Here is a 24,632-nt window from a genome sequence, read left to right on the forward strand (position 1 = left end):
AAAGATGACGACCTTTACCTCACATGAACCTTTAAAGTTTGTATTAATCTCCACTGTTGTGTTTGAAAAGATATAAGCATATTAAGATCACGTATAACACAATTACGAAGTAATTCCAACGAATATTTTTTTACGTTGAACGTGTCAGGAATTAAGGTGTGTAGCATAGACGGTAGAAAATATTTTACAAGAAGCTTAATTTATGACAGCTTCAAATATAAATGATTTACCTTTCTAATATTCAAATCGGAAAGCATAAATGTATTGGTACATTTAAGAAATGTGCTAAATCATATAGCCTCTGTGTGGGTAAAATCGACCCTGTATTATATAAAGTGATGTTACGGGTTTTCAAACAAAACTGATAACCCAGTCTTACCTTTGTAGTATGTAAACACAACGAATGAAAAGTGACAACAACAAAATCTTTAATGAGAAAATGAATGTTTTACTGTCAAATATTTGTACACAGGTCCAGCTGGAGTACTATTTATTTTTGCTATGACCATCCCTCTATATTTTCAAGTTATTTATTGTAAACATTTAAAACAAATCATTACTGTTGGGAATATATCTTGCTTCAAATGCACGCGAGGGACATTTCGGATAAAAGAATGCGTAAAAGGTGCGTCTAGTTGAAGGACGACAAGCGTCCTTTAATACGGACTTCAGAAAATACCATTTGTGGAAATTATCTTCATGATTAGTATTCTACAAAAAACTGAACTAAAATACAGGTTTATACTGAAAATCGCTTCCTTATAATACTGTATTGATCCACACTAACTCCATATAAACAAACCATCGATGCACCTACTCCATGATAGCGAGAATCACACAATGTAGATAAACTAGCATGCATTTTAACCAAATACAGTCTACCTTTAAGCATGATTTTGGTGTAATACATGTTGATTCATTGACAATTATCGACAAAAATTAAAATTAATATACACAGTAGCTTGATATGTATACAATAACGTGTTTTTCTAGAGTGGTCCATGTCAAAATTGTAAATGAAATAACTAAAACAAAACATATGTACATTTGTAAATCATAAATACCTGAATGGAAGTAGTAACATTGAAACTGAATTATCAATCCCTGTTTGGGAATGAAAAAACAACCGACACAATATGTGGTAAAATATTTAGCAGTGGAGACAATAACGTAAATGCATCTTCAAAATATCAACAAATTGGAACAATATTTCAATACAAATAGCATTCAGACAGTATGTAAATATATTAATCCTGAGATCGATTAACTTTCATACCTCAAATCATACTTGATTGGAACGCCAAAAGGTTAGTTAGCCTAGTGTAGGCAAGTCATGCAACTTCATAAAAAGGGGGATTTGCACACCTCCCCTCGGTTTCATGAGTAGTTTAGACCAATTTTAACCTTCTTGGGTCTCTTGCATATTGCATCGTCGACGAATCCTAGAAGGATGAAACAGCTTTACAGTGTAGTGTGATTTTTGTCTTGGTGTTACTGTATGCCTTCTATTCAAACTTTAAATGTGCAATCATTTACAAATGTTTGTGCGACTTGCATTCATCTTTGAAGACATAACGGTATGCATTGTTCTGCTAAAGTCAAGCTCCGTCAATCAAAGAGATCAGTCTGGATTTCCTACTTTCCAATTAATGTCTTTGGAAACGGATTTGTTATATAAACACGATTATTGGACCAATAGGTGAACAAGAACAATGAAGACTGAACTGTGCAGTCGTCAACTCTCACCCTACCTCGCTACACTTGAATAGACAAGGCAATAACTGGAATTGTTTTGGATTTCTAACCTATTTGTTAATCAATCCTAGGCGGCAGCACTATCGATACTTTCCACTTCCTCCACGTCGTATTTGACCATTTTGTCCATTCCTTCAAACACTATATATCCTGAGAATTTTTTACCATTCAAGAAGTGTGGAAACCATAGAATGTCATCTGGCCACATCTGATCGAACGGGATGGACTTCTCTTCAAACCACTGAGGTCGCATCTCTGTCAAAATAAACATTTCTTTTGATATATTTCATTTCAACAAATCAACAAGATTGAACAGTCAAATGGATTAAATACCTGGCAAGCCTCCATGGGTGGCCAAAATGTTAAGACTTATATTGATAATGAATTCAATCAATTAAGAAGTTACTATGAAATGAAATTTATCGACAACAAAAAAAGTAATAGAACAAACAAGGGAGACAACTAGCATATGTACACAACGCAACGCCGAACAACACAACAAACAAACTCTCTGTGTATACAATGAATAGGTACAATTAAATACGATAAACATCATGACTTTGTTCCTACGGCCAAAGTTCATGAACTAAATTCCTTGTGCAGTTATAATATACAGGTCATTGATGCTTTGGACTGCATAACCTTAACATTATAGATATTATTTAAATAATGTATGAATAATAACAATATTAGCGAGTGTTGTACAAGAACAACAACATACTCGCTCAAATTAGGACTCACTATCAATCAACCTTACTGTAGATAAATTATGCTAATGATAGTGAAAATTATAAGATTAATAAATTAAGATTTTTTTCAGACAACATGGTCTTTATAATACACATTCTGACGCATATATAGTTTAAAGCGTCTAGTTTCACAAAAAAATACTGAAGAGCATTTAAAATCACTTTTATATAAAGAACAAAAAGAACCAAGAAATAATTTTTAATTTCCTCATCTTACCTTCTGTTTCTTTTGCCTCTCCTTCAAAATTATTCGATGTGAACACATGTACTTCCCATATCTGTGGGTTTCCTAGAAATTCAAATTTCAAAAGTCCGACTTCCTTCAGATCATTACAGACTAAACAGGACTCTTCCAGCAGTTCCCTAGAACAAACAGTGTCAGAAAATACCAAAACAAATCTTTCCTCAAGCAGTATTTTACGTTTACAGAAAACTTGTTTCCTCCAAACCGTATCACAGATTAACAGACATCACGTTTCCTAAAGCAGTTCCCTGCAAAAAGAGGTCCTCCAGCAGATCTTTCAAGCAGAGAATTAAAAAAAAACACGTAAATACAAGCAGTTCTCTAAAGTCACGTGATCAGAAAATTAGAAAAGAAGCAGGTCACTTAACTTACAGAAGCAGAAAATTACAAACAACACCATTCCTCCAGGAGTTCTCTACACTCACAGAAACAGAGAGTGACAGACGACAGGTTTCCTCCTGCAGTTCTCTACACTCACAGAAACAGAGAGTGTCAGACGACAGGTTTCCTCCTGCAGTTCTCTACACTCACAGAAACAGAGAGTGACAGACGACAGGTTTCCTCCTGCAGTTCTCTACACTCACAGAAACAGAGAGTGACAGACGACAGGTTTCCTCCTGCAGTTCTCTACACTCACAGAAACAGAGAGTGACAGACGACAGGTTTCCTCCTGCAGTTCTCTACACTCACAGAAACAGAGAGTGACAGACGACAGGTTTCCTCCTGCAGTTCTCTACACTCACAGAAACAGAGAGTGACAGACGACAGGTTTCCTCCTGCAGTTCTCTACACTCACAGAAACAGAGAGTGACAGACGACAGGTTTCCTCCTGCAGTTCTCTACACTCACAGAAACAGAGAGTGACAGACGACAGGTTTCCTCCTGCAGTTCTCTACACTCACAGAAACAGAGAGTGACAGACGACAGGTTTCCTCCTGCAGTTCTCTACACTCACAGAAACAGAGAGTGACAGACGACAGGTTTCCTCCTGCAGTTCTCTACACTCACAGAAACAGAGAGTGACAGACGACAGGTTTCCTCCTGCAGTTCTCTACACTCACAGAAACAGAGAGTGACAGACGACAGGTTTCCTCCTGCAGTTCTCTACACTCACAGAAACAGAGAGTGACAGACGACAGGTTTCCTCCTGCAGTTCTCTACACTCACAGAAACAGAGAGTGACAGACGACAGGTTTCCTCCTGCAGTTCTCTACACTCACAGAAACAGAGAGTGACAGACGACAGGTTTCCTCCTGCAGTTCTCTACACTCACAGAAACAGAGAGTGACAGACGACAGGTTTCCTCCTGCAGTTCTCTACACTCACAGAAACAGAGAGTGACAGACGACAGGTTTCCTCCTGCAGTTCTCTACACTCACAGAAACAGAGAGTGACAGACGACAGGTTTCCTCCTGCAGTTCTCTACACTCACAGAAACAGAGAGTGACAGACGACAGGTTTCCTCCTGCAGTTCTCTACACTCACAGAAACAGAGAGTGACAGACGACAGGTTTCCTCCTGCAGTTCTCTACACTCACAGAAACAGAGAGTGACAGACGACAGGTTTCCTCCTGCAGTTCTCTACACTCACAGAAACAGAGAGTGACAGACGACAGGTTTCCTCCTGCAGTTCTCTACACTCACAGAAACAGAGAGTGACAGACGACAGGTTTCCTCCTGCAGTTCTCTACACTCACAGAAACAGAGAGTGACAGACGACAGGTTTCCTCCTGCAGTTCTCTACACTCACAGAAACAGAGAGTGACAGACGACAGGTTTCCTCCTGCAGTTCTCTACACTCACAGAAACAGAGAGTGACAGACGACAGGTTTCCTCCTGCAGTTCTCTACACTCACAGAAACAGAGAGTGACAGACGACAGGTTTCCTCCTGCAGTTCTCTACACTCACAGAAACAGAGAGTGACAGACGACAGGTTTCCTCCTGCAGTTCTCTACACTCACAGAAACAGAGAGTGACAGACGACAGGTTTCCTCCTGCAGTTCTCTACACTCACAGAAACAGAGAGTGACAGACGACAGGTTTCCTCCTGCAGTTCTCTACACTCACAGAAACAGAGAGTGACAGACGACAGGTTTCCTCCTGCAGTTCTCTACACTCACAGAAACAGAGAGTGACAGACGACAGGTTTCCTCCTGCAGTTCTCTACACTCACAGAAACAGAGAGTGACAGACGACAGGTTTCCTCCTGCAGTTCTCTACACTCACAGAAACAGAGAGTGACAGACGACAGGTTTCCTCCTGCAGTTCTCTACACTCACAGAAACAGAGAGTGACAGACGACAGGTTTCCTCCTGCAGTTCTCTACACTCACAGAAACAGAGAGTGACAGACGACAGGTTTCCTCCTGCAGTTCTCTACACTCACAGAAACAGAGAGTGACAGACGACAGGTTTCCTCCTGCAGTTCTCTACACTCACAGAAACAGAGAGTGACAGACGACAGGTTTCCTCCTGCAGTTCTCTACACTCACAGAAACAGAGAGTGACAGACGACAGGTTTCCTCCTGCAGTTCTCTACACTCACAGAAACAGAGAGTGACAGACGACAGGTTTCCTCCTGCAGTTCTCTACACTCACAGAAACAGAGAGTGACAGACGACAGGTTTCCTCCTGCAGTTCTCTACACTCACAGAAACAGAGAGTGACAGACGACAGGTTTCCTCCTGCAGTTCTCTACACTCACAGAAACAGAGAGTGACAGACGACAGGTTTCCTCCTGCAGTTCTCTACACTCACAGAAACAGAGAGTGACAGACGACAGGTTTCCTCCTGCAGTTCTCTACACTCACAGAAACAGAGAGTGACAGACGACAGGTTTCCTCCTGCAGTTCTCTACACTCACAGAAACAGAGAGTGACAGACGACAGGTTTCCTCCTGCAGTTCTCTACACTCACAGAAACAGAGAGTGACAGACGACAGGTTTCCTCCTGCAGTTCTCTACACTCACAGAAACAGAGAGTGACAGACGACAGGTTTCCTCCTGCAGTTCTCTACACTCACAGAAACAGAGAGTGACAGACGACAGGTTTCCTCCTGCAGTTCTCTACACTCACAGAAACAGAGAGTGACAGACGACAGGTTTCCTCCTGCAGTTCTCTACACTCACAGAAACAGAGAGTGACAGACGACAGGTTTCCTCCTGCAGTTCTCTACACTCACAGAAACAGAGAGTGACAGACGACAGGTTTCCTCCTGCAGTTCTCTACACTCACAGAAACAGAGAGTGACAGACGACAGGTTTCCTCCTGCAGTTCTCTACACTCACAGAAACAGAGAGTGACAGACGACAGGTTTCCTCCTGCAGTTCTCTACACTCACAGAAACAGAGAGTGACAGACGACAGGTTTCCTCCTGCAGTTCTCTACACTCACAGAAACAGAGAGTGACAGACGACAGGTTTCCTCCTGCAGTTCTCTACACTCACAGAAACAGAGAGTGACAGACGACAGGTTTCCTCCTGCAGTTCTCTACACTCACAGAAACAGAGAGTGACAGACGACAGGTTTCCTCCTGCAGTTCTCTACACTCACAGAAACAGAGAGTGACAGACGACAGGTTTCCTCCTGCAGTTCTCTACACTCACAGAAACAGAGAGTGACAGACGACAGGTTTCCTCCTGCAGTTCTCTACACTCACAGAAACAGAGAGTGACAGACGACAGGTTTCCTCCTGCAGTTCTCTACACTCACAGAAACAGAGAGTGACAGACGACAGGTTTCCTCCTGCAGTTCTCTACACTCACAGAAACAGAGAGTGACAGACGACAGGTTTCCTCCTGCAGTTCTCTACACTCACAGAAACAGAGAGTGACAGACGACAGGTTTCCTCCTGCAGTTCTCTACACTCACAGAAACAGAGTGACAGACGACACGTTTCCTCCTGCAGTTCTCTACACTCACAGAAACAGAGAGTGTCAGACGCAACGTTTCCTCCTGCAGTTCTCTACACTCACAGAAACAGAGAGTGACAGACGACACGCTGCTCCTGCAGTTAACTATACTTAAACAGTCAGAGAATTACAGACAACACGCTGCTCCTGCAGTTAACTATACTTAAACAGTCAGAGAATGACAGACACCACGCTGCTCCTGCAGTTAACTATACTTAAACAGTCAAAGAATTAAAAACGCCACGATACCTCTAGCAGGTTTCTACACTCACAGAAACAAAGAGTGACAGACGACAAGTTTCCTCCAGCAGTTCTCTACACTCTCAGAAACAGAGAGTGTCAGACGACAGGTTTCCCCCTGCAGTTCTCTACACTCACAGAAACAGAGAGTGACAGACGACACGCTGCTCCTGCAGTTATCTATACTTAAACAGTCAAAGAATTAAAAACGCCACGCTACCTCTAGCAGGTTTCTACACTCACAGAAACCGAGACTTAAGACAGCATGTGTCCTTCTGTGGTTCTCTATACTTTCAATTTCAGTTTGTTGGTTTGTTTATGTTTTACGTCCTATTAACAGCTATGGTCATTTAAGGACATGCCAGGTTTCGGTGGTTGAGGAAAGTCGGAGTTCCCGGAGAAAAACCACCGACCTACGGTCAATACCAATTTCAGAAACCATCTTTTAGCCACTAACTCTCAATAACAAACATTGTAAGAAGAAAAATACAGAACCATATTTCACCCAGCAGGTGTTTTTAACAATTAACTTGTGAAAGATAATGACCGACATTAATGATGATTGATTCCTCAATTAAGTAGGTCTATACAGTTCTCTATAACAATCGGAAAAAGAAAAGACTCCTTTCACCAAGCAGTTCTCTAAAACAAACCACATTAACAGTGACGTCAGTTGTTATATATTGTTATACACAGCCAAGATTATAAAGATTCAGTTCAAACATACATGTCAAAAATTATATAGAACATGCATACTCCTCTAACTTTTCAGCCTACACTATTTATAATTGGATGCTTTCTACTTTTCCTACTTTTATAATTGGGTAACTGGAGAGGGAAAATTAATGCACAGCCAGGTCTGGATTCGAACCCGGGACCCTCCAAAATCTAGACGATCGCTCAAACCAGTTCAGGTACCTGGTCGCCGGCGATAGAACCAGTTCAGTTCAACTACAATGGAAATATTTATGCAAAAGCATTTGTTCCATAGATACAAAACACATGTCTCTATATTGTCAATTTTAGAGTAGATAACTAGATGATATTTACCTTCTTGCTGCAGCTTTGATGGTTTCGCCAGGTTCAACCTTCCCGCCGAATCCATTCCATCTTCCAACACCGAATCCCCTCTTCTTCATCCCAAGTAGGATCCTTGGTGCCTGTCGGAGCAGCACCAGAGTCAGCAACTTATTGGCAACCATTCTGATGAGAAGAATGTCTGAAAACTAACAGGCAGAATATTTTGAGAATGGAGTAAAAGCTTTAACGCGGTCTTGATGAAACACCAGCCAATGTGGCGCAACACACTATATCACACATTGACAAACTTGTCAACTCTCCCTATTTTGGAGGGAGACTCCCGATTTTGGACCGTAAATGCTAAATTATTTCTATTTCTGAACAGCTTAAAAGACGCCATTTAAAAACACCATTTTTCCTCTTGGATGTATATACTCACATCTTAAGTATGTTTTTAACTCTGAGCATGGCAATTTAAAAAAGTTGACAAGTATGCATTAACGGGGGTCTAACTCTTTATGAAACATCAGCCAATGTGGTGCAACGCACTTATTACTTATACATGACCGCACCGTTATCAAGCATGGTTAGCATACACCGTCGGCTTACTTTATAAACAAAGATGTTTCTATGTTCGAGATTCGAATTATAATCAACACGTTTTCGAAATTTGAAAACATTAATAAAACCATCAGACAACATGTGAAAAGGTATATAAAGGTTAAAACAATTTATCGGCAAGAAAATTTGACTGTACACGAATGCGTTCTTGAGCTAACAGGGCTTTACAAGCCACGATCCAGTGATCTGTAGTCGTAACACCCGCTCTTATATAGTTCAAAATCTGATACATATTTATTTGTCTACATGCCATATATATGCACTATATCTTATGGAATTATTAGCAAAAATTTATTCGAAATATGTGTATTACCTTCTTATAGCAACGTAGTCTCGTTCAACGAAGACCACGTTTTACTCAGCTTTGTGGTTTCACTGACAAAAGAGTTAAATTCGTCCGAGTAGTCCCCCCCTGTATCACCGATATATAATATAAAGTTTTTATTCAATGTTTACAAATAAAACATAATCATAATTCAAAACCCGGTGAAGATGTTCCCTCTTTGGTGATTCTGCAGATGTCGGTGTAATAAAGTGTTATTATCAATGCTGGTTTTCACCTGCGATTGAATTGAAAGCGTTTGACCTTCAAACGACCGGGTCATTCATAGTTCTTTTGGACACATCATGCATGTTGTAGGCAAAAAAATCATCTTACTTTATTGTAAAAATATATCTAGCGCACTGAGAAACATATAAAGCCAGTATAGTATACGTCTGATCTAGCGGTAGTTCTTGTTGATAAAATAAACCCAGTATGTGACCGAGCAGAGATATATAAAGCCATATACGTCTTTGGACCGACGTAGGAATCTAGTGACCACGTGCAGCTTTTGTGTTGGCACTGGACTTTTTCATTTTGAATTATTTGAAATGTGGAATCCGGTTTTACTCGTGTTAATTTTCATTTATTTTGCAATTACCGAAATTCATGCACTTTCACGCTCACATGGACGCCTTGGGTGTTTGGTGTGCCAAATTGCTGAACAGATGTGTATTTCACGAACATAAATTTTACTTTAAACACATCAAATCAGACTAACACTAAATGCCTGTGGTAGCTTACCACAACCATGGCGTATGTGACATTTCTCACTATTTAGATACTATGGTTCCGAATGCTGGGTTATCTACAACTTTAAATGATGGTTTATCAGGTCTCGTTGTGTTCAATTCCATTATTCAATTGGGTTTGGGAATGATACCAAATTGCTTTCTGAAATTAACGTAATATAAATATTGTTTCTCAGAGTAGCTCTAGACATTTCATGGGGTTTAAAAAGGTGCCATCTTAAGAAATAACATAAATATATATAAGTGATATTCGTTTTTGTCAATTTGGTCATCCAGAAACTATTATACTATTTGACAAACTTAATTCATATCTTTAAACTAGTCGATAGAAAGAAATCATGCACATGAACCTTCCAAACTATTTCAGGAGTTTGACCTATCCCGATATGTGGGGATTGATGGGTGTTTCATGCGCAGGTACAAACGGCAAACGAACCCCCCACCCCCTCACCTTCTAGTTACTCGTTGTAGTATTCCTTTTGCCTTTCCGTTTGTTAAAAAAAATGACATTTTATTCTATGTAAATCCCGAGCATTGCAACCAACACCGACTAAAACAGGTCAGCTAATTATAAGCATGGAATATCTAGTCTTTCCGCGAACGTAGATGGGTGTCTACTATCAAAAGATTATTTGGCTGAAGTTGAAATTGACTTTTTAATTAGCACCACATGGTGCGTCCATAACACAACCCACCAATATACAATGTGTATTAAATACGTAACACAACCCACCAATATACAATGTGTATTAAATATGTAACACAACCCACCAATATACAATGTGTATTAAATACGTAACACAACCCACCAATATACAATGTGTATTAAATACGTAACACATCCCACCAATATACAATGTGTATTAAATACGTAACACAACCCACCAATATACAATGTGTATTAAATACGTAACACAACCCACCAATATACAATGTGTATTAAATGCGTGACACAACCCACCAATATACAATGTGTATTAAATACGTAACACAACCCACCAATATACAATGTGTATTAAATCCGTAACACAACCCCCCAATATATACAAGCTGTTTTTATTCATCAATAACTTATTTCATACAAAATCACATCAACTGTACACAAATGTTACTACATTTTATTCATATATATTTCAATGATGCACAATTTTCTGATTTATTGTATTTCTAACATAGAAAATTGAAGTCTGGTTTTCAGATAATTCATGATTCATGATGTCAGAAATTCACTTTATAATGCCAGTAAAAAACAGCTAGTGTAATGACATATGATGATATATATAAAATATATATGGAAGTGCAATTCCTGTAACAGGAAGTGAAAAATGCAACAAGCAATACACAGATTTGAGGGGGTTCGTGTAACATCCGTACATAACCATGTCATATCTTTGTTCTTGTTTTATTACACATGATTTTAACAACAATATACTCAGTAAAACATTGATATTAAATCTATTTTATTTACCACCTCATTTACCTTTTGAGACATTTTTATGTCCCCTTTTATTTCTAAATACTAAGTGATTAATGTATGTTTGTGCTTCAGGTCATATTGACAGCCATGGTCATTTAAGGATGTGCCAGGTTTTGGTGACGGAGGAAAGCCGGAGTCCCTGGAGAAAAACCAACAACCTACTGCCAGTACCTGGTACCGATGACTGCCCCACAAAGGCCTCGGACCTCGCGACCCAGTGGTGAAGGGCTAGAGATTGTAGACGGTCAGAACCTTAATCACTTGGCCACTGCAGCCCCTTTCTATATGTCTCTCACAATAAATCGCCAAACCCTGTTAAAATGTCAAGTTTCACTGGCAGCATAACTATGTCTTCAACTTCAACTTCTACAGGATACTCTAAAACGTTCAACATACTGAACATTATTTAGAGGCGTCAGAATAGTATTCAAGTTTTACGGTACATTATAAGTATGGGTACCTTATGATGAGAAACCCTACTACAACCAATCCAATGTATCACACCTATTTCACAGGGGGAACTTTTATGGACATCCATGTTATTGTTTATCACAAATAGAGATATGGGAATGGTGAACAAAAAGTTCAGTATATCAATGAAAATATCTTTTTTAATGTGGTATAATTACTCCGAAACATCTGGTTAAAGAACCCTATAACACAACAATACACACATTATTATAATGTTACCCAAATATATCATTACCTCTTGAATGATGGAATTTGGCTGAAGTAGTACAATTTGTCTTTAAAGATGACGCATGACCATACAACGAAACCTGTTTCAAAATACCCCTGCATACTCCGACATCCGGTGTTATCAAACATAACTATGTTATCCCAATTTTAATGAATACTATTATTATACTTCTGTATTCTCTCATCCTGTATAGTCTGACATGTATTTTGTGTCTCGCACAGAGTGTAATATTGGACAGGTTTCACTGTATGTTGGTACCTATCAAATTGTAAACAAATGCCCAAAGGTGTTACCTACAGGTAATCCTTCAGTTTTAGTACTACATTGTAACAAGGGGCACACAGAATGAATGAAAGTTTGAGGAAATGTGTTCTACCTTAACTGGTGGTCATTTGTGGATTTGACACTGAGGCTATTTTATAATTAATCATACGGGGGAGGTGGGAGGCACCTGTAAAATGATACTATAGGTGGTTGGTATAAAACCAGATCTGCCTACCATTCCTTGAATTAAATTACTTCCAATATTTGATAGGTGGTAGGGTCTTTGTAAAGATGCCTCCCACCCCTCCTATCTGTTTATTTCTGGTACATCACTTAATGTATTTATTATAGTCACGGTATACCGTAACGTATGTAGTGCATGTAGTACAGGTGTACTAGTGTCCGGATATGAGGCCAAGGTGACACAGGTAGCCGCGTGAGGCGGGACGGGTAACGTGTAACTGCACGAGTTACAGGTGCGACACGGGTGTCTATAGAGTATTAAAGGTAGTTTGAGGGTAACATAGTCATTCAGTCTTGACGGTTCATCAACTCATTTCAAGAAATTATATTTTCATTTGTTAAATCATAGAATTATGAAATTTCCCCGTTTTCCTTGAGACAGGCATGGACTTCAGGGATGATGCCAGGAAGGGAATTCCTAGCCTCAGCCAGGATCCGGATGCAGGAGGAATGGAGAAGGGAGAAGGGAAGAAAGATCGGACACGTGCCCTTGTATTTCATGTACATTTTTCCTGTAAAAAAATGATTGACCGTCAAAGGCCACTCCCATACATAGGTGTTGAGTTTTATATGATAAATGCTTTATGTTCGGTTGAACGTAGTGAATTAGAATCATAACAACCACTGGTTACATGGTATTTCATGTACAATATATGAAACTTTGTCATAATATCTTCAACCAATCAAAACATGTTTCGTCTGGATATACAATCTTAAGTGTGAACATACATCAGGCCAACCTTTTGTCCCAAACAAAATGAACTATATTGGCATAAACATTTGTGAAAAATGCAATAAAACGTAACTTCCTCTCTCATTGTGGCGAGTCATAATCTATCCCTCATCACTGTTCACTTTTTCTGCTGGCTTTTCTTTTTAAGCATTTCTAAGTACATTCCCAAAGATTTTTGTACCGACTCTCTAACAGCAAAGTTCTTAAATGCAGCGACATCATCTTCACGTCGAAGTCTTAGCTTCTCTACAGTCTCTCTCCGCATCAAATCTTTGCTGAGCTGGCGGGCAACCTCTGAAAAATTGGTATTAAATGCAGGTTAAACCATGTAACTATCACTTTAAAACTACCTCAAATCTTCCCTGTATCACTTGCTATACCACTGTACATAGCGAGTTCCTTGGATGTTTTTTTGGGGTATTTATTGCAATTGAAGTCGAAAACATGTTAACTATATGTATAAGGACTGTAACGTTATATTTTGAATACGGTACAGTACACAATATTTTTTAGGAGGTTACGATACACCTACGATATTTTCAGGATTTTGTCGTTTCTGAATTTAGTTTACTCGGTTCCAACATGGCTAGTGACGGCAAAAAAGTTGTAATATTGCCGTTAAAAATTTGCGACATATCTTTTCTCTTTCCTTCTAATGTTACTATATGTATTGTGACCACAGTATTGTGATATGTATAGTATCATCATGTCTATAACAAAACAAAAATTCAAACTTACATCAATATTATGTTAGATAATTTAACTTGGTATTATCCACTTAAAACCTAACTTGACAGCAACTATTTACATAATGACTGCCAATTACAAAAAATCTTTAAATATGTGTATGACAAGTTACTTCAACCATTGAAAATAGGTGTGTTGTCAGGACATACATGAAACTTAAGAATGGAGATATATATCTAACATTGATGTGTCTAAATTATCCACTTAAACCATGACTTGACAGCTAATATGGTGACAAAGTGACATGCTAATAAATAATATATCTAAATATAATTTGAAGTGCTGACCTGGAATTTTGAGATACTGCTTCATCTTTTCCTGTGCAGCAGGAATGACCTTGTCCTGTGGTACAACCTTGTCAACCAGTTTGATGTTGAGTGCCTCCTCTGTGCTGTACATTATACCTAGCGTGAGGGCATGCTCCGTCTCTCGATGACCTATAACCCCACACATTGTGTCCCTGAACCTACAATGAATCGTACAGAGTCATCACTTTAATTATTTAAGTAAGAAAGAGTTTTCATCAGAAGATTTTATGAATATCATACTAAGCCAAATAAAAAGTTAAGTAAATATTTAAAGTTTGTTCTTAAATCTGAAGGTGCCATGCTCCTATATCATTATTGAGTGAAGTTGGCATTCTCCCTCCCCTCTCACCTGCAAAATCATGAGGATGTAAGATGTGATTTTTACAAGTTAAAAGTACACATATTTGTAATATTACTTTTGCGTGCCAACGCCAAACAAATAAAACTTAACTCTCTTTACTGTCTGTCTTTTGCTTTTTAATACCGTAAATGCATATTTTTTTTACTGGACATTCTTGACTATAAATTCACTTTTTGTTAGACTTGGACAAGAATTTTGTATCATAAACTTTAATACAACCAAACTAAATTCAAAGATGTATAAAAAAAAAAAGGTCAAGCCCCTTTCAAATCCAAATAAATAGGATTTGTACACAACTAGTCTTGAACTCAATAATTTGAATCTTTACCTTAACCAAATTTTAAATTTTGTAATATCTGAATGCAGATGCATATTGCTTTTTACTATAAAATGATTGAAAAGACAAATGCTCTTTGTCAAAATATAAGCTACAGCTTCCTTCTAATTTAGGAGAACAAGTTTCTATAATTCACTAAACTGTCATTTTTGTTATCTCCCTTGAAAATGTTCTCCATACATTATTATAGAAAATGTGTATGTACTGCCTGGCGAATTTATTTGATAAAACTCACCAAAATGGAGCAACAATGCCCTGAAAGGAAAAAGAAACACATGAAAATAAATAAATCTTTGGTAGTTATTCATCAAATAATGTCTCATATTTATTAAAATACTAAAAGACTATGTGCATCACATGTCGATTTATGCGCAATTTTGAAAAAATTGCTTGTATCTCCTTCATTTAGAAAGCCAGTTGGCTTAGAGCCTACTGGTAGCATTCCTTATCAGAGGACAAACATAGGTATACTATGAAATCAAGGAGAGAGCACATAGAATGAACAAAATATATATCACTTACTAGCTGAGTTTCATTTAGACCGATTGTGTAGTTAGGAGCCATGATTCTGTAATCACAACAAGTGGCTAGAAGGCAACCTCCAGCTGGACTGTGACCCTGGGGGAGAAAAACCAACTCAACTTAGAAAGATGGCAGAGCATGTTAACTGACCACAGCTGAATAGATACAGTAAAACAGTGATACAGTGCCAATCCTCACATTTATCACAACTTGAAATGCCATTTCAGGCCTCTGCAATGCCAAAATCGTTCATTCATAGAGAGTTTTTCATGTTGATTGTTTTGGTGCCAATACTGGGCCCCATTCCAAGTTGAAACTATCTCATATTTATGCCTAATTCCCAAAATTTGCAGTTTACTCCTGAGGTTTCCTTCCGCAATTTGTGTATATTCTTTCCAAAATGAGACAAAAAGGCCCCATCAAAAATTAATGAAAAAAACACTGGTATATAAATATCTCCTCTAAGAATTTTCTCTAAATACTAACTCAGTCCTCAGTATGGCATCCTTAAAAATCTAGGGGTTACTATCACTAATCTTTTTTACACCCCTGGAATATGTCATGACAAAAACGAAGGCTCTGTTTGGCCACCTTGCAGATGAAACAAGTAGAACTAGTTTGATGTACATTACAAGAATTAGTGTGGAAGTTTAACAGTAAAAATTGACTGGCTTTGAAGTCAGTTCTCTCTCTTTTGTAATCTTTAAAGGACAGGTTGGTTGGTTATCAGAGTTTAATGTCGTATCAACAGCTAAGGTCATTTTATGATGTGCCTCCATGTGTGCTGTGTGTGCGTGTATGTGCTTGAGACATGGCATGTGGGTGAAATTGCCTCCTTGTAATAGCATACAAAAGACAGGTATTTCTCTAGCAGTTGGTCAGTTTTATACAAGAAACAAGTCAAATAGCTAACCTTGTGCCTTTGATTTTGTCACGACGTATTCTGGGGCGGAGAGAATTGCAAGTGAGCGTAACCCCTGGAATCAGGACGCTGTCAGTATGGGTTAGATTACCGATAAAGACATGCTTTACTTACATTAATGGCTGCTATAGTTGCCATCTTAGAGCCATACAGTCTTAACCAAACATCCTGAAGGGATCTCCAAAACACTTGTAACCGCTCCACATCGGGCTGGTACATCTCCAAAATGTCCAACCCAGCACAGAAAATCTTGGGGACATCCTATAAAAGTAGTCAACTTATTTTTACATGAACATTGAAAAGTGAACAAAGATCAAAACACCTTTTTTCTGAATACTAAACACAATTTAGATACCACAGGAAAACATTGTTAACTCGTTCACCCCTGAAGACACATTTGAATCCTTCCAATTCAAAGGTTAGAATAGTTCATTATGAAATTTCAGGGGTGAATGAGTTAATATTGGAATTTATATTAATTTTCTTACCATCACCCATTGAATTTTCAAGATATTTAAGTTATGACTTGACAATTACATACAAATACAAACATTAGTAAATATCATCCAGAGAATTAAACTGGTGTGGACCTTATATCATTGCTAGTTTGTTTATACATATAAAAACCAATTTCACAAACTCCAAATACAAAATTTTCAATGAAATTGTTTTACATACTGAAGTTAAAATGAGTCCTCTACACTTTTCATTTTCCAGTTTCTCTAGTGCTATGCTGATACTTGTGAGGAACTCAAGATTGAGGCTGTTGACTGGTGGGCGGTTCATTTGCATGGTAGCAACTCCTGAAAAGATTTCAAAGTGATAATGTAATGATTTGTTACTAGTAAAAATGTTTTTATTCTTTTTATGAAATAAACATGGTTACTGGTATCATTGTCATTGACTGTTTAAGAAATTAATTGATAGTCAAGTGGTACTGTACCAACGACATTTGTTTCAATTCTGCTCAGCAGTTTGGGAGAAAATGTTTTATGTGAAAGGTTGACCTGACACAGACAATGGATTACAGATGACTGACCGCTTTCAAACTAAGCACCAACAACCATTGTGGTACATGTACTATGTACCAGTTGACCTAAAACACATTTTTGTGGAATCTTAAAAACTTTTGCCCCAGTGAAAAATCTGAGCATTATAAATAGGGGAGACATACAGAGCAGAATGTACACAATTACTATGCAATATAGCATTTGTCAGATGACATGCTCCGATTTGAGTTATATACACACAGCACTAGTTTACACACAGCACTAGAAAGTCTGGTTAGAGTAGAGGGCATTTTCACTTTAGCCTGTACACTGCATATACCAATAAAGTAGTGAAATGTTATTTTTCTAGTCATAAGTTGTTCAGTTTTAAAAGAGAAATATAACTGTGTGCATCAGGAAAGAAAATCTGGCACTGTGGGCAAGGAAGTTATTCTGAAGTATAGAAAAAACTATGACTCTGCCATACTTGACAAAACTGATTTTTTATTTATATGGTTTACCTGAAAACTAATTAAAACACTTAAGGCAAGGAAGATCTGATGTAGGTAGATAGTTATTAAAGGAAATTGAAAGTTATTACACAGAAACTGATTCTGTTTTGTAGTTTTAGTATCTTTCCCTGCTAAAGGTGAAGGACACAGCTTGGCCTCGACCTCTACCAACTGTAAAGGGTTAAGATCATATATATCATAGCAACATTCTTGTCTTAAAGACTTAAAGACCCTTTCACATTCTCTTACCATTTTAATTTGCTGTCATATTATTGACACTTGTATATTATTTCACTGCCAATTTTCTCACCTGTTTTACTGTCCACATCTACTAGAAGATTATCTTTCTCTGTAGACATAAGTCGAACAGATGTCCTCCTCTGTACACTGGGGGCGGTACAGAGCCGTGGTAAGGCTCTGCATACCTGGATTCCTACAAACACACCAAAAATATATGGTAAACTGCATATCAAGATACTATCCACAGCTGACAGGGGTTCACTCTTATAGTTACTTTAGTAACAGGATAGAAAGTAGTGTGCTTCCACCAAGGATCTAACCCGTGACCCAAGACCCTAATTAAAATCTGCCACACTACTCTCTCATTTCATTTAAGGACATGCCAAATTTTGAGGGCAGGGGAAAGCCTAATTATCAGACAGATCAATACATCATATAATGTTCAGACAGTTGCATCTTTTTCTAACTCTAGTGCTGAAATTAAAGTCTAAACAGCTTTAAGAAGAAGCTGAATGCTGAGACATTGGATAGGCATTCCCCTCAAATTATACCCATCATTTTAATATCTATTGTAGATTATGTCTATGAGGACTGCTTCAGACCTCCTTCTTTGTGAGATATGTCAACCAGTCTGGAACCATGCCCAGACCACACAGTCGTAGCACCTGACAGTCCTTGAAGTATCCTCCTGAGAGGACTGCACAATTTTTTTTACCACCAAATTAGTAACTTAAGCTTGTGCCCTCGACCATATCATTTAGTAAAATACTTATTAAAACATCATTACAAATATTTGCCTTTCCATTGATGTCCTATCTATGAGATCAGTATGAGCACTAAATGCACTCCCAACTTTAACCCGAGTTTCCTTTGAGGTCAAAATTTGAATTTCTTATAGAGAATGGAAGAATGATTGCATTGTAATATTTATTAACACTACAGTAATTTAACCTTTATTATATATTGTAATGAATATAACATATATAATGAACATTGTATAACATAAATATATATAACATATATTCACTGAAAGTGAACTGTATATCCCAGTGGCGGATCCAGAGGGGTTTTTTGGGCTTCAGGAAACCCCCCCACCCTGATAATTTCTTTAAAATTAATGTATTTTCACCATTTTCCTCATTTTTTCCCCACTTGGAACCCCCCCAGATAGGTATCTGGATCCGCCGCTGTATCCAGTGTTATATGGGATTTTACCGTCTATATTACTTCTTTGACCCATATATAACATATAGGCCTATATATATATACATATGTATTTCCAACGTTATTTAGTAATTGTTTTGATTGATATCATCAATGCAGAGGCTTGAAGCATGTGTCCACCACAACTCCTAATAAATCCTTATAAAAACTACGACTGTTTGATCTTTTGTCAGACAACTTGTACGTATACTAGGCCGGGGATGTCGCCGACTAGGCCTACTCCATTTTCAGGCATTATGAATCTGCCTGCAACTCGGGCCAAGTACAGTGGGTTTAGATCTGAAGATAACTGATATAGACATAGTTTACTTCCTTATCATCTTGAAATTTGTTAAATTGCATGAAATTACTTAAATCAATGGATTATGTCCTTATCATGGCCTTGGACTTTTAACCTCTGGGTCAGAAAGGTTTTGTTTACATTTTCGTTATATATAGGACACACAAACTGAAAGTGAACTGTATATTTGCATCGTTGACCAGTTCATAAATCAAACAAAGACATTTGTTACTTTTAATTAATGATGGACAAGTCATTAGTCTTTAGACTTCGTCTTCATAGGCATGTTGTTTATGATGTACCTACCTCTTGTCCACAATGTCGCCATGTTTTTACGCCGGTAAAGGGAAGCAACTCGGGATAAGACAATAACCGCACATGATAGGTTCTCGGAATTAGAATTTTTGTTATTTACTTGCAGTCGTAGACATCCCGCATGCGTTAATAGTCATGCATGATGTTATTTAGTACTAACGTTAGTTGTCTTAACATAAATACTTATCACAGCTCAGGACATTTTAATTAGATTTTTATGTTGAAAAACATGCATAACATGAAAAACAAGCTAGGCCTAGTTGCTAACCCCACTCTCGGGGGTCACAACCCACCCCCCATTTATTTCTTGGCATTACTCACGACAAAGTAGGCATGGATGTATTTATTCTGACTGTAGGAAATTGTACAATTTCCTCTGCTGTCAGCTCAATTATAAAAGTTACAATAGTAGACTACATATAGTTGGTTAAACATGATTTCTGAGTATTTTTTGCGAGTCCATTACAGATAGTTGCACAGTTCCATAGAGAACAGTAACATTGTGAATTGAATGAGTGTTGTTCAAAAATAGAAATGTTGGTACGTATATGGGTGTCTCTTGTATATCGCAATTTTTAAATGTTCAAATGTGATATTTTCGTTAAAGTTCAATCAATGACCATTAGTATGTGTGACTTCGATGGCTTCCCTGTGGTTATACACAAGTGGTTGGATTAGTATTTTAATTATCTTTGCAATTAATTTTCATATAACAATACTAATATGTTTTTAATTTAGTTATTGGACACTCATCAAAACACTTCTTGCTTTGATGATAAATATGTAAAAAAAATATGTTAAGCTAAATATCAAGATAATATAGAAAACTTATTATTTGACCCCATGACCTTGAATGTGGGTCAAGGTCATTACTTTGAACAACAACAGCCTTTCATAGCCACATATCAAATATCATTTTTCAAGACATGATTTTCTGTAGAATAGTTAACACATTGGTGTCGGTGACCTTGAATTGGGGTCAAAGTTGATTATCCATGCAAGCTACTGGCAAAATAAAATGGTGTCTTGGTTAAACATATTGGACCTGTACAACCTTAGTCTCTTTCAACAAACTTTACATTTGATCCCCTAAATTGAATACAAGTCAAGATAATTTATATGAACTCGATCATTTCATAGCTCAGTTAAATACCTCATCGTTCTTTGGAATATTTTTCACATATTTGAGGCCCATGATCTTTATATGGTTCCGTATAACTTTCTTTAACTAAACTGAAGCGATTTATTTCGCCAGAAATACATGATAAATATCACTAGTCTTGACATTGAAGTTCGAAACAATAATACATATCCTGTTGATCATCGAACTTGACAGCTCTGCGCCCTATAAAACATGCAATCTACCTTAAGTATTATAAATTTTCACCTGAAAATGCTCACGGGCAAGGTAAAAATGATTCTAACCTTGGCCTTATACATCACATCTTCTATTAAAGACAATGTCTTTATCTAGGTAAGTTATAAGTTATTCAAAATGTGACCTCGACCCTGAAGCAAGGGCCAGTCCAGGTAATACTCAGCATGGTAAACGGTTTTCTTCTCTTAACCATATCTATATGAATATTGATGTCATTTCATTACTCATGGCAATTCAACTGGTAGTGATTGCATTAAAATTCTGTAAATCTTCAGGTTCTGCTCCAGGTAGAAAATGTTTTGGCGAAGAGAGAGTACCAAAAATATTCACAAATAATGTCCTGTTTTGCTCTGTACAAGAAAATGTTCACAATGTCCTTTTATACAAACTATTTCTCAGTTAGACGAGCATAATTTATGTAACAGAACATTAAATGTCAATATTTGAAATACCTTGATTGCAAAAAAATGATTCTTACAACTCAATCACATGGTAAAGTTTTATTAATACATTTCAAAGCATGCTACGAGCACAATATACATGTCATGTCAAAATGTAATTTTTCTATCACTTTGAGGATAAAAAAGCTGCCTGCCGATCAATCTATCCTAGGATATCAACCAGAGCTTTGGCAATCTAGTTCTCCAGGCTTCTCCTTATCCACTTAATACCATCATCATCTATGTCAAACATTTGGTCATATAAAAGCAAGAGTTCTTGTAAGTACTTTACATACATACATCTTTATATTTTTTTTTATGATTTTTTTTCAATATATAACTTTCCTCTCTTTACCGTTCTTAAATACAAATGGAATTAACAGGTACATACATAATGGTAGCGTTACCAATATCATTGTCTCCAATGGTTAATAACATACTTAAACGTAATTATAGCATCACTCGGCGAGTCAGGCCTAGTACGTTTCTATTTTGGGGGTCATACAGGCTTTGACATCACCATAATGGAATCACAATACGCTATGAACAGAAACTTTTGCCATTATAATCTTCTTATTAGTCCATCTGAGGTCAACTACTTCAATTTATCACAATGTACAAAAAATAAAATGCTGCTGACTCTGCAATTTGAGAATTCTAAAGACTGGCACTACTACATTAGCATGAATCCCATCACCCAGACATGGGGCATAGAACCAGATCATTTTGATACAATGCCATAGGTAGGTATCTATATATTAAAAAAGAGAACAACATATACAATCTACCAACAAAATGCGCTCGTCGTGTTCACCATTATGCTATTCATAATTATACAAAACATGGAAGTCAGGATGTTTGGGCGGCTGTGTTCAGACAATACAGCAGTAGTTGGTCTTCTGATTGTTTCAGTAAGCAAGCGAGACGTTCAAAACAATTCACTTGAAATAAGACACATATTTTACGAATCAAACAAAAACATTCATACACTATTTGTGAACATATAATAATATAAAACGAACACTTTTCATGGATTCATTATATAACTTACAAAACATGATCAATAACATTTGTGTATCAGTATTTTTCTTGATAAAGAGTGGGCTAAAAATTTGGTGGGTGAGAAATGTATATAAACTCTGGTTTACACAGTATCACCTGTAGCACTAAGAGGGAACAAATTACAGGACACCCTGTAATTGTTTGCAAAATCACAACATTCTGTCGCACAATAGAATGATTGAATAGATATTATGGGGGGAAAAAAACAGCACACGCTCTTGAGCAAGCACAGTCACACAACCAAAAAAAATCCTTCAAAGACATGAACAAAAATATGGCTACATATAAATTATATAGCAACAAATTGTCATCATTATTGTATCATTATCATAATAATGAAATGTTTGGCCAATATAGATTATTAATTAAGGAATGACATTTCAACAATTCAGTTTAGAAGACAAAAAGAGAACACCAGTCCACCTGAAGACAGACTTGGCAGTGGACTGTACAATCACATTACATGGAATATTTATATAACATATAGTCAATAATCACCGTGTGTCCACACACACACTCGGCTGAACATTCATCAACGTTTTCTACAACTACATAGTACATAGTATTATAACATAAATTAAACTGATTGATATATATTCATTTTCAATATCACAGTAAAATAACCTGCAATACAACAACAGGTCCATCAATCCAAACATCATAAAAATAAATTCACACATACCCATTTGATAGATATTTTATATTTTTTTTTCTTTTTTTCTTTTTTCCCCTCTTCTCTCTTTAAATACAGTACATTTTACATACATCTGGTTGCATTCATATCTTTGCATTACAAAATGGCAATTAAAGAAGTCATGAGTGACTGACATAAATAAAAGACTCTTACAAACATGAAATCTGAGGTTATTTTGTGCAGATGACTTAACCTTCATCAGAAGAGTTGCCAGATTTTGGTGAGAAACTATCCAGACTACCTGACAAGAACAAGGGAATTCTGAAAGACTTAAAAATACTTCATCAGAAGCATGAAAAAATAAAAATGGGCTTTACTTCTTTGAAGCAGCAAGCACCAAAGTATTTGCATCAACTCTGGTGTCTGGCAGTCTCACCATAGAACCCAACAACTCGAGAACACATTTGATGCTTTATCTAACAACTACAATAATATTAATAATGAATCAATAATAACACTATTGGAATACTGCTCCCACCTTTGACTAACCCGCATGAATTGGAGATCACACACGACATGGGAGGGAAACCACATTTAATAATATAAAAGAAAACAAAAACAGTTTACATGGACTCCCCTAACATATTACCAAGCAAACTAGCACTGTGGTCTTCCATACCCCATAACCCCCCACTACCCTGTCCTGATCCTCCTGCCCCCCACATACTATTACTGTTCTGGATCCCTGGAGCACCTGGGACTACTGAGGGTGTGGTGTTCCAAGAGCCAAGATCCCCCACACCACTGGTAGAAACAGACCTGCCCATTCCCCCTCCTCCGACAGTAGACCGGAACTGCTGTGGCTGCTGTTGTTGCTGTTGTTGTTGTTGAGACCACTGACTAGGTTGAGAAGTTGACATTTGAGAAGATGACATGGCATTCTCAGCAAATCGTGCTGCTTCAGCTTCGGATACAAATTCAGCAACAATAGTTGTGTTTGAAAGAACGCAAGTATTAAGGGACTTTTGAGCTTTGATTGCTTCCTCCTTTGTGTTGTAGCGAACAAGGGCTTGTCCTTGATTAAGACTCAGATAAAACCAGATCAAAGGTCCATGCTGTAAGCATAGGGTGCGCAGTGTTGATCCATCAATCTACAACAGAAAAATAAAAACAAAATTTTAATATTATTTGGATGTTATACATTTGCTATAGATAAATTAGTCAAAAGTGAATTATGTATCGATTGAATATTTATAGAACAGAGGTAAGTATCAGCGTTTTAACATGAGAAAATGACTAACAAGATGTGTCCCTAGATGAAACTTTAACT

General features: G+C 37.4%; 3 protein-coding genes across 13 annotated transcripts in view; all 3 read right to left on the reverse strand.

Moving 5' to 3' along the window:
* Positions 1 to 414: 414 nt before the first annotated feature.
* LOC110448564 (7,8-dihydro-8-oxoguanine triphosphatase-like) lies at positions 415 to 8,909 on the reverse strand. Of its 3 annotated transcripts, none has more exons than XM_021494859.1 (4): positions 8,854 to 8,909; positions 7,950 to 8,125; positions 2,722 to 2,867; positions 415 to 2,010 (listed from the first exon to the last, which is right to left on the reverse strand). In XM_021494859.1, the coding sequence occupies exons 2-4, from the start codon at positions 8,099 to 8,101 to the stop codon at positions 1,823 to 1,825; spliced, it is 486 nt and encodes a 161-aa protein (XP_021350534.1). In that variant the 5' UTR covers positions 8,102 to 8,125; positions 8,854 to 8,909; the 3' UTR covers positions 415 to 1,822. The 3 variants fall into 3 exon arrangements, with proteins under 3 accessions (XP_021350534.1, XP_021350535.1, XP_021350536.1); XM_021494860.1 differs by having other exon boundaries at positions 7,950 to 8,118; positions 8,854 to 8,907; XM_021494861.1 differs by having other exon boundaries at positions 7,950 to 8,102; positions 8,854 to 8,892.
* A 1,752-nt stretch (positions 8,910 to 10,661) lies between these two features.
* On the reverse strand, positions 10,662 to 19,826 carry LOC110448565 (enoyl-CoA delta isomerase 1, mitochondrial-like). The gene is made up of 8 exons (XM_021494863.1): positions 19,780 to 19,826; positions 18,040 to 18,162; positions 16,907 to 17,031; positions 16,343 to 16,489; positions 15,307 to 15,402; positions 15,020 to 15,039; positions 14,066 to 14,244; positions 10,662 to 13,325 (listed from the first exon to the last, which is right to left on the reverse strand). The coding sequence occupies exons 1-8, from the start codon at positions 19,799 to 19,801 to the stop codon at positions 13,150 to 13,152; spliced, it is 888 nt and encodes a 295-aa protein (XP_021350538.1). The 5' UTR covers positions 19,802 to 19,826; the 3' UTR covers positions 10,662 to 13,149.
* Positions 19,827 to 21,651: 1,825 nt separating this feature from the next.
* Positions 21,652 to 24,632, reverse strand: part of LOC110448566 (protein Gawky-like) — a 35,444-nt gene continuing 32,463 nt past the window's right edge. For all 9 annotated transcript variants that reach the window (XM_021494865.1, XM_021494869.1, XM_021494868.1 and 6 more), the window contains one exon: positions 21,652 to 24,453. In XM_021494865.1, the coding sequence (XP_021350540.1) occupies positions 23,926 to 24,453 (528 nt within the window). In that variant the 3' untranslated portion in view covers positions 21,652 to 23,925. The remainder of the gene's footprint in view (positions 24,454 to 24,632) is intronic.

Source organism: Mizuhopecten yessoensis, unplaced genomic scaffold (assembly GCF_002113885.1).
Source record: "Mizuhopecten yessoensis strain PY_sf001 unplaced genomic scaffold, ASM211388v2 scaffold4121, whole genome shotgun sequence".
Lineage (NCBI taxonomy): Eukaryota > Metazoa > Mollusca > Bivalvia > Pectinida > Pectinidae > Mizuhopecten > Mizuhopecten yessoensis.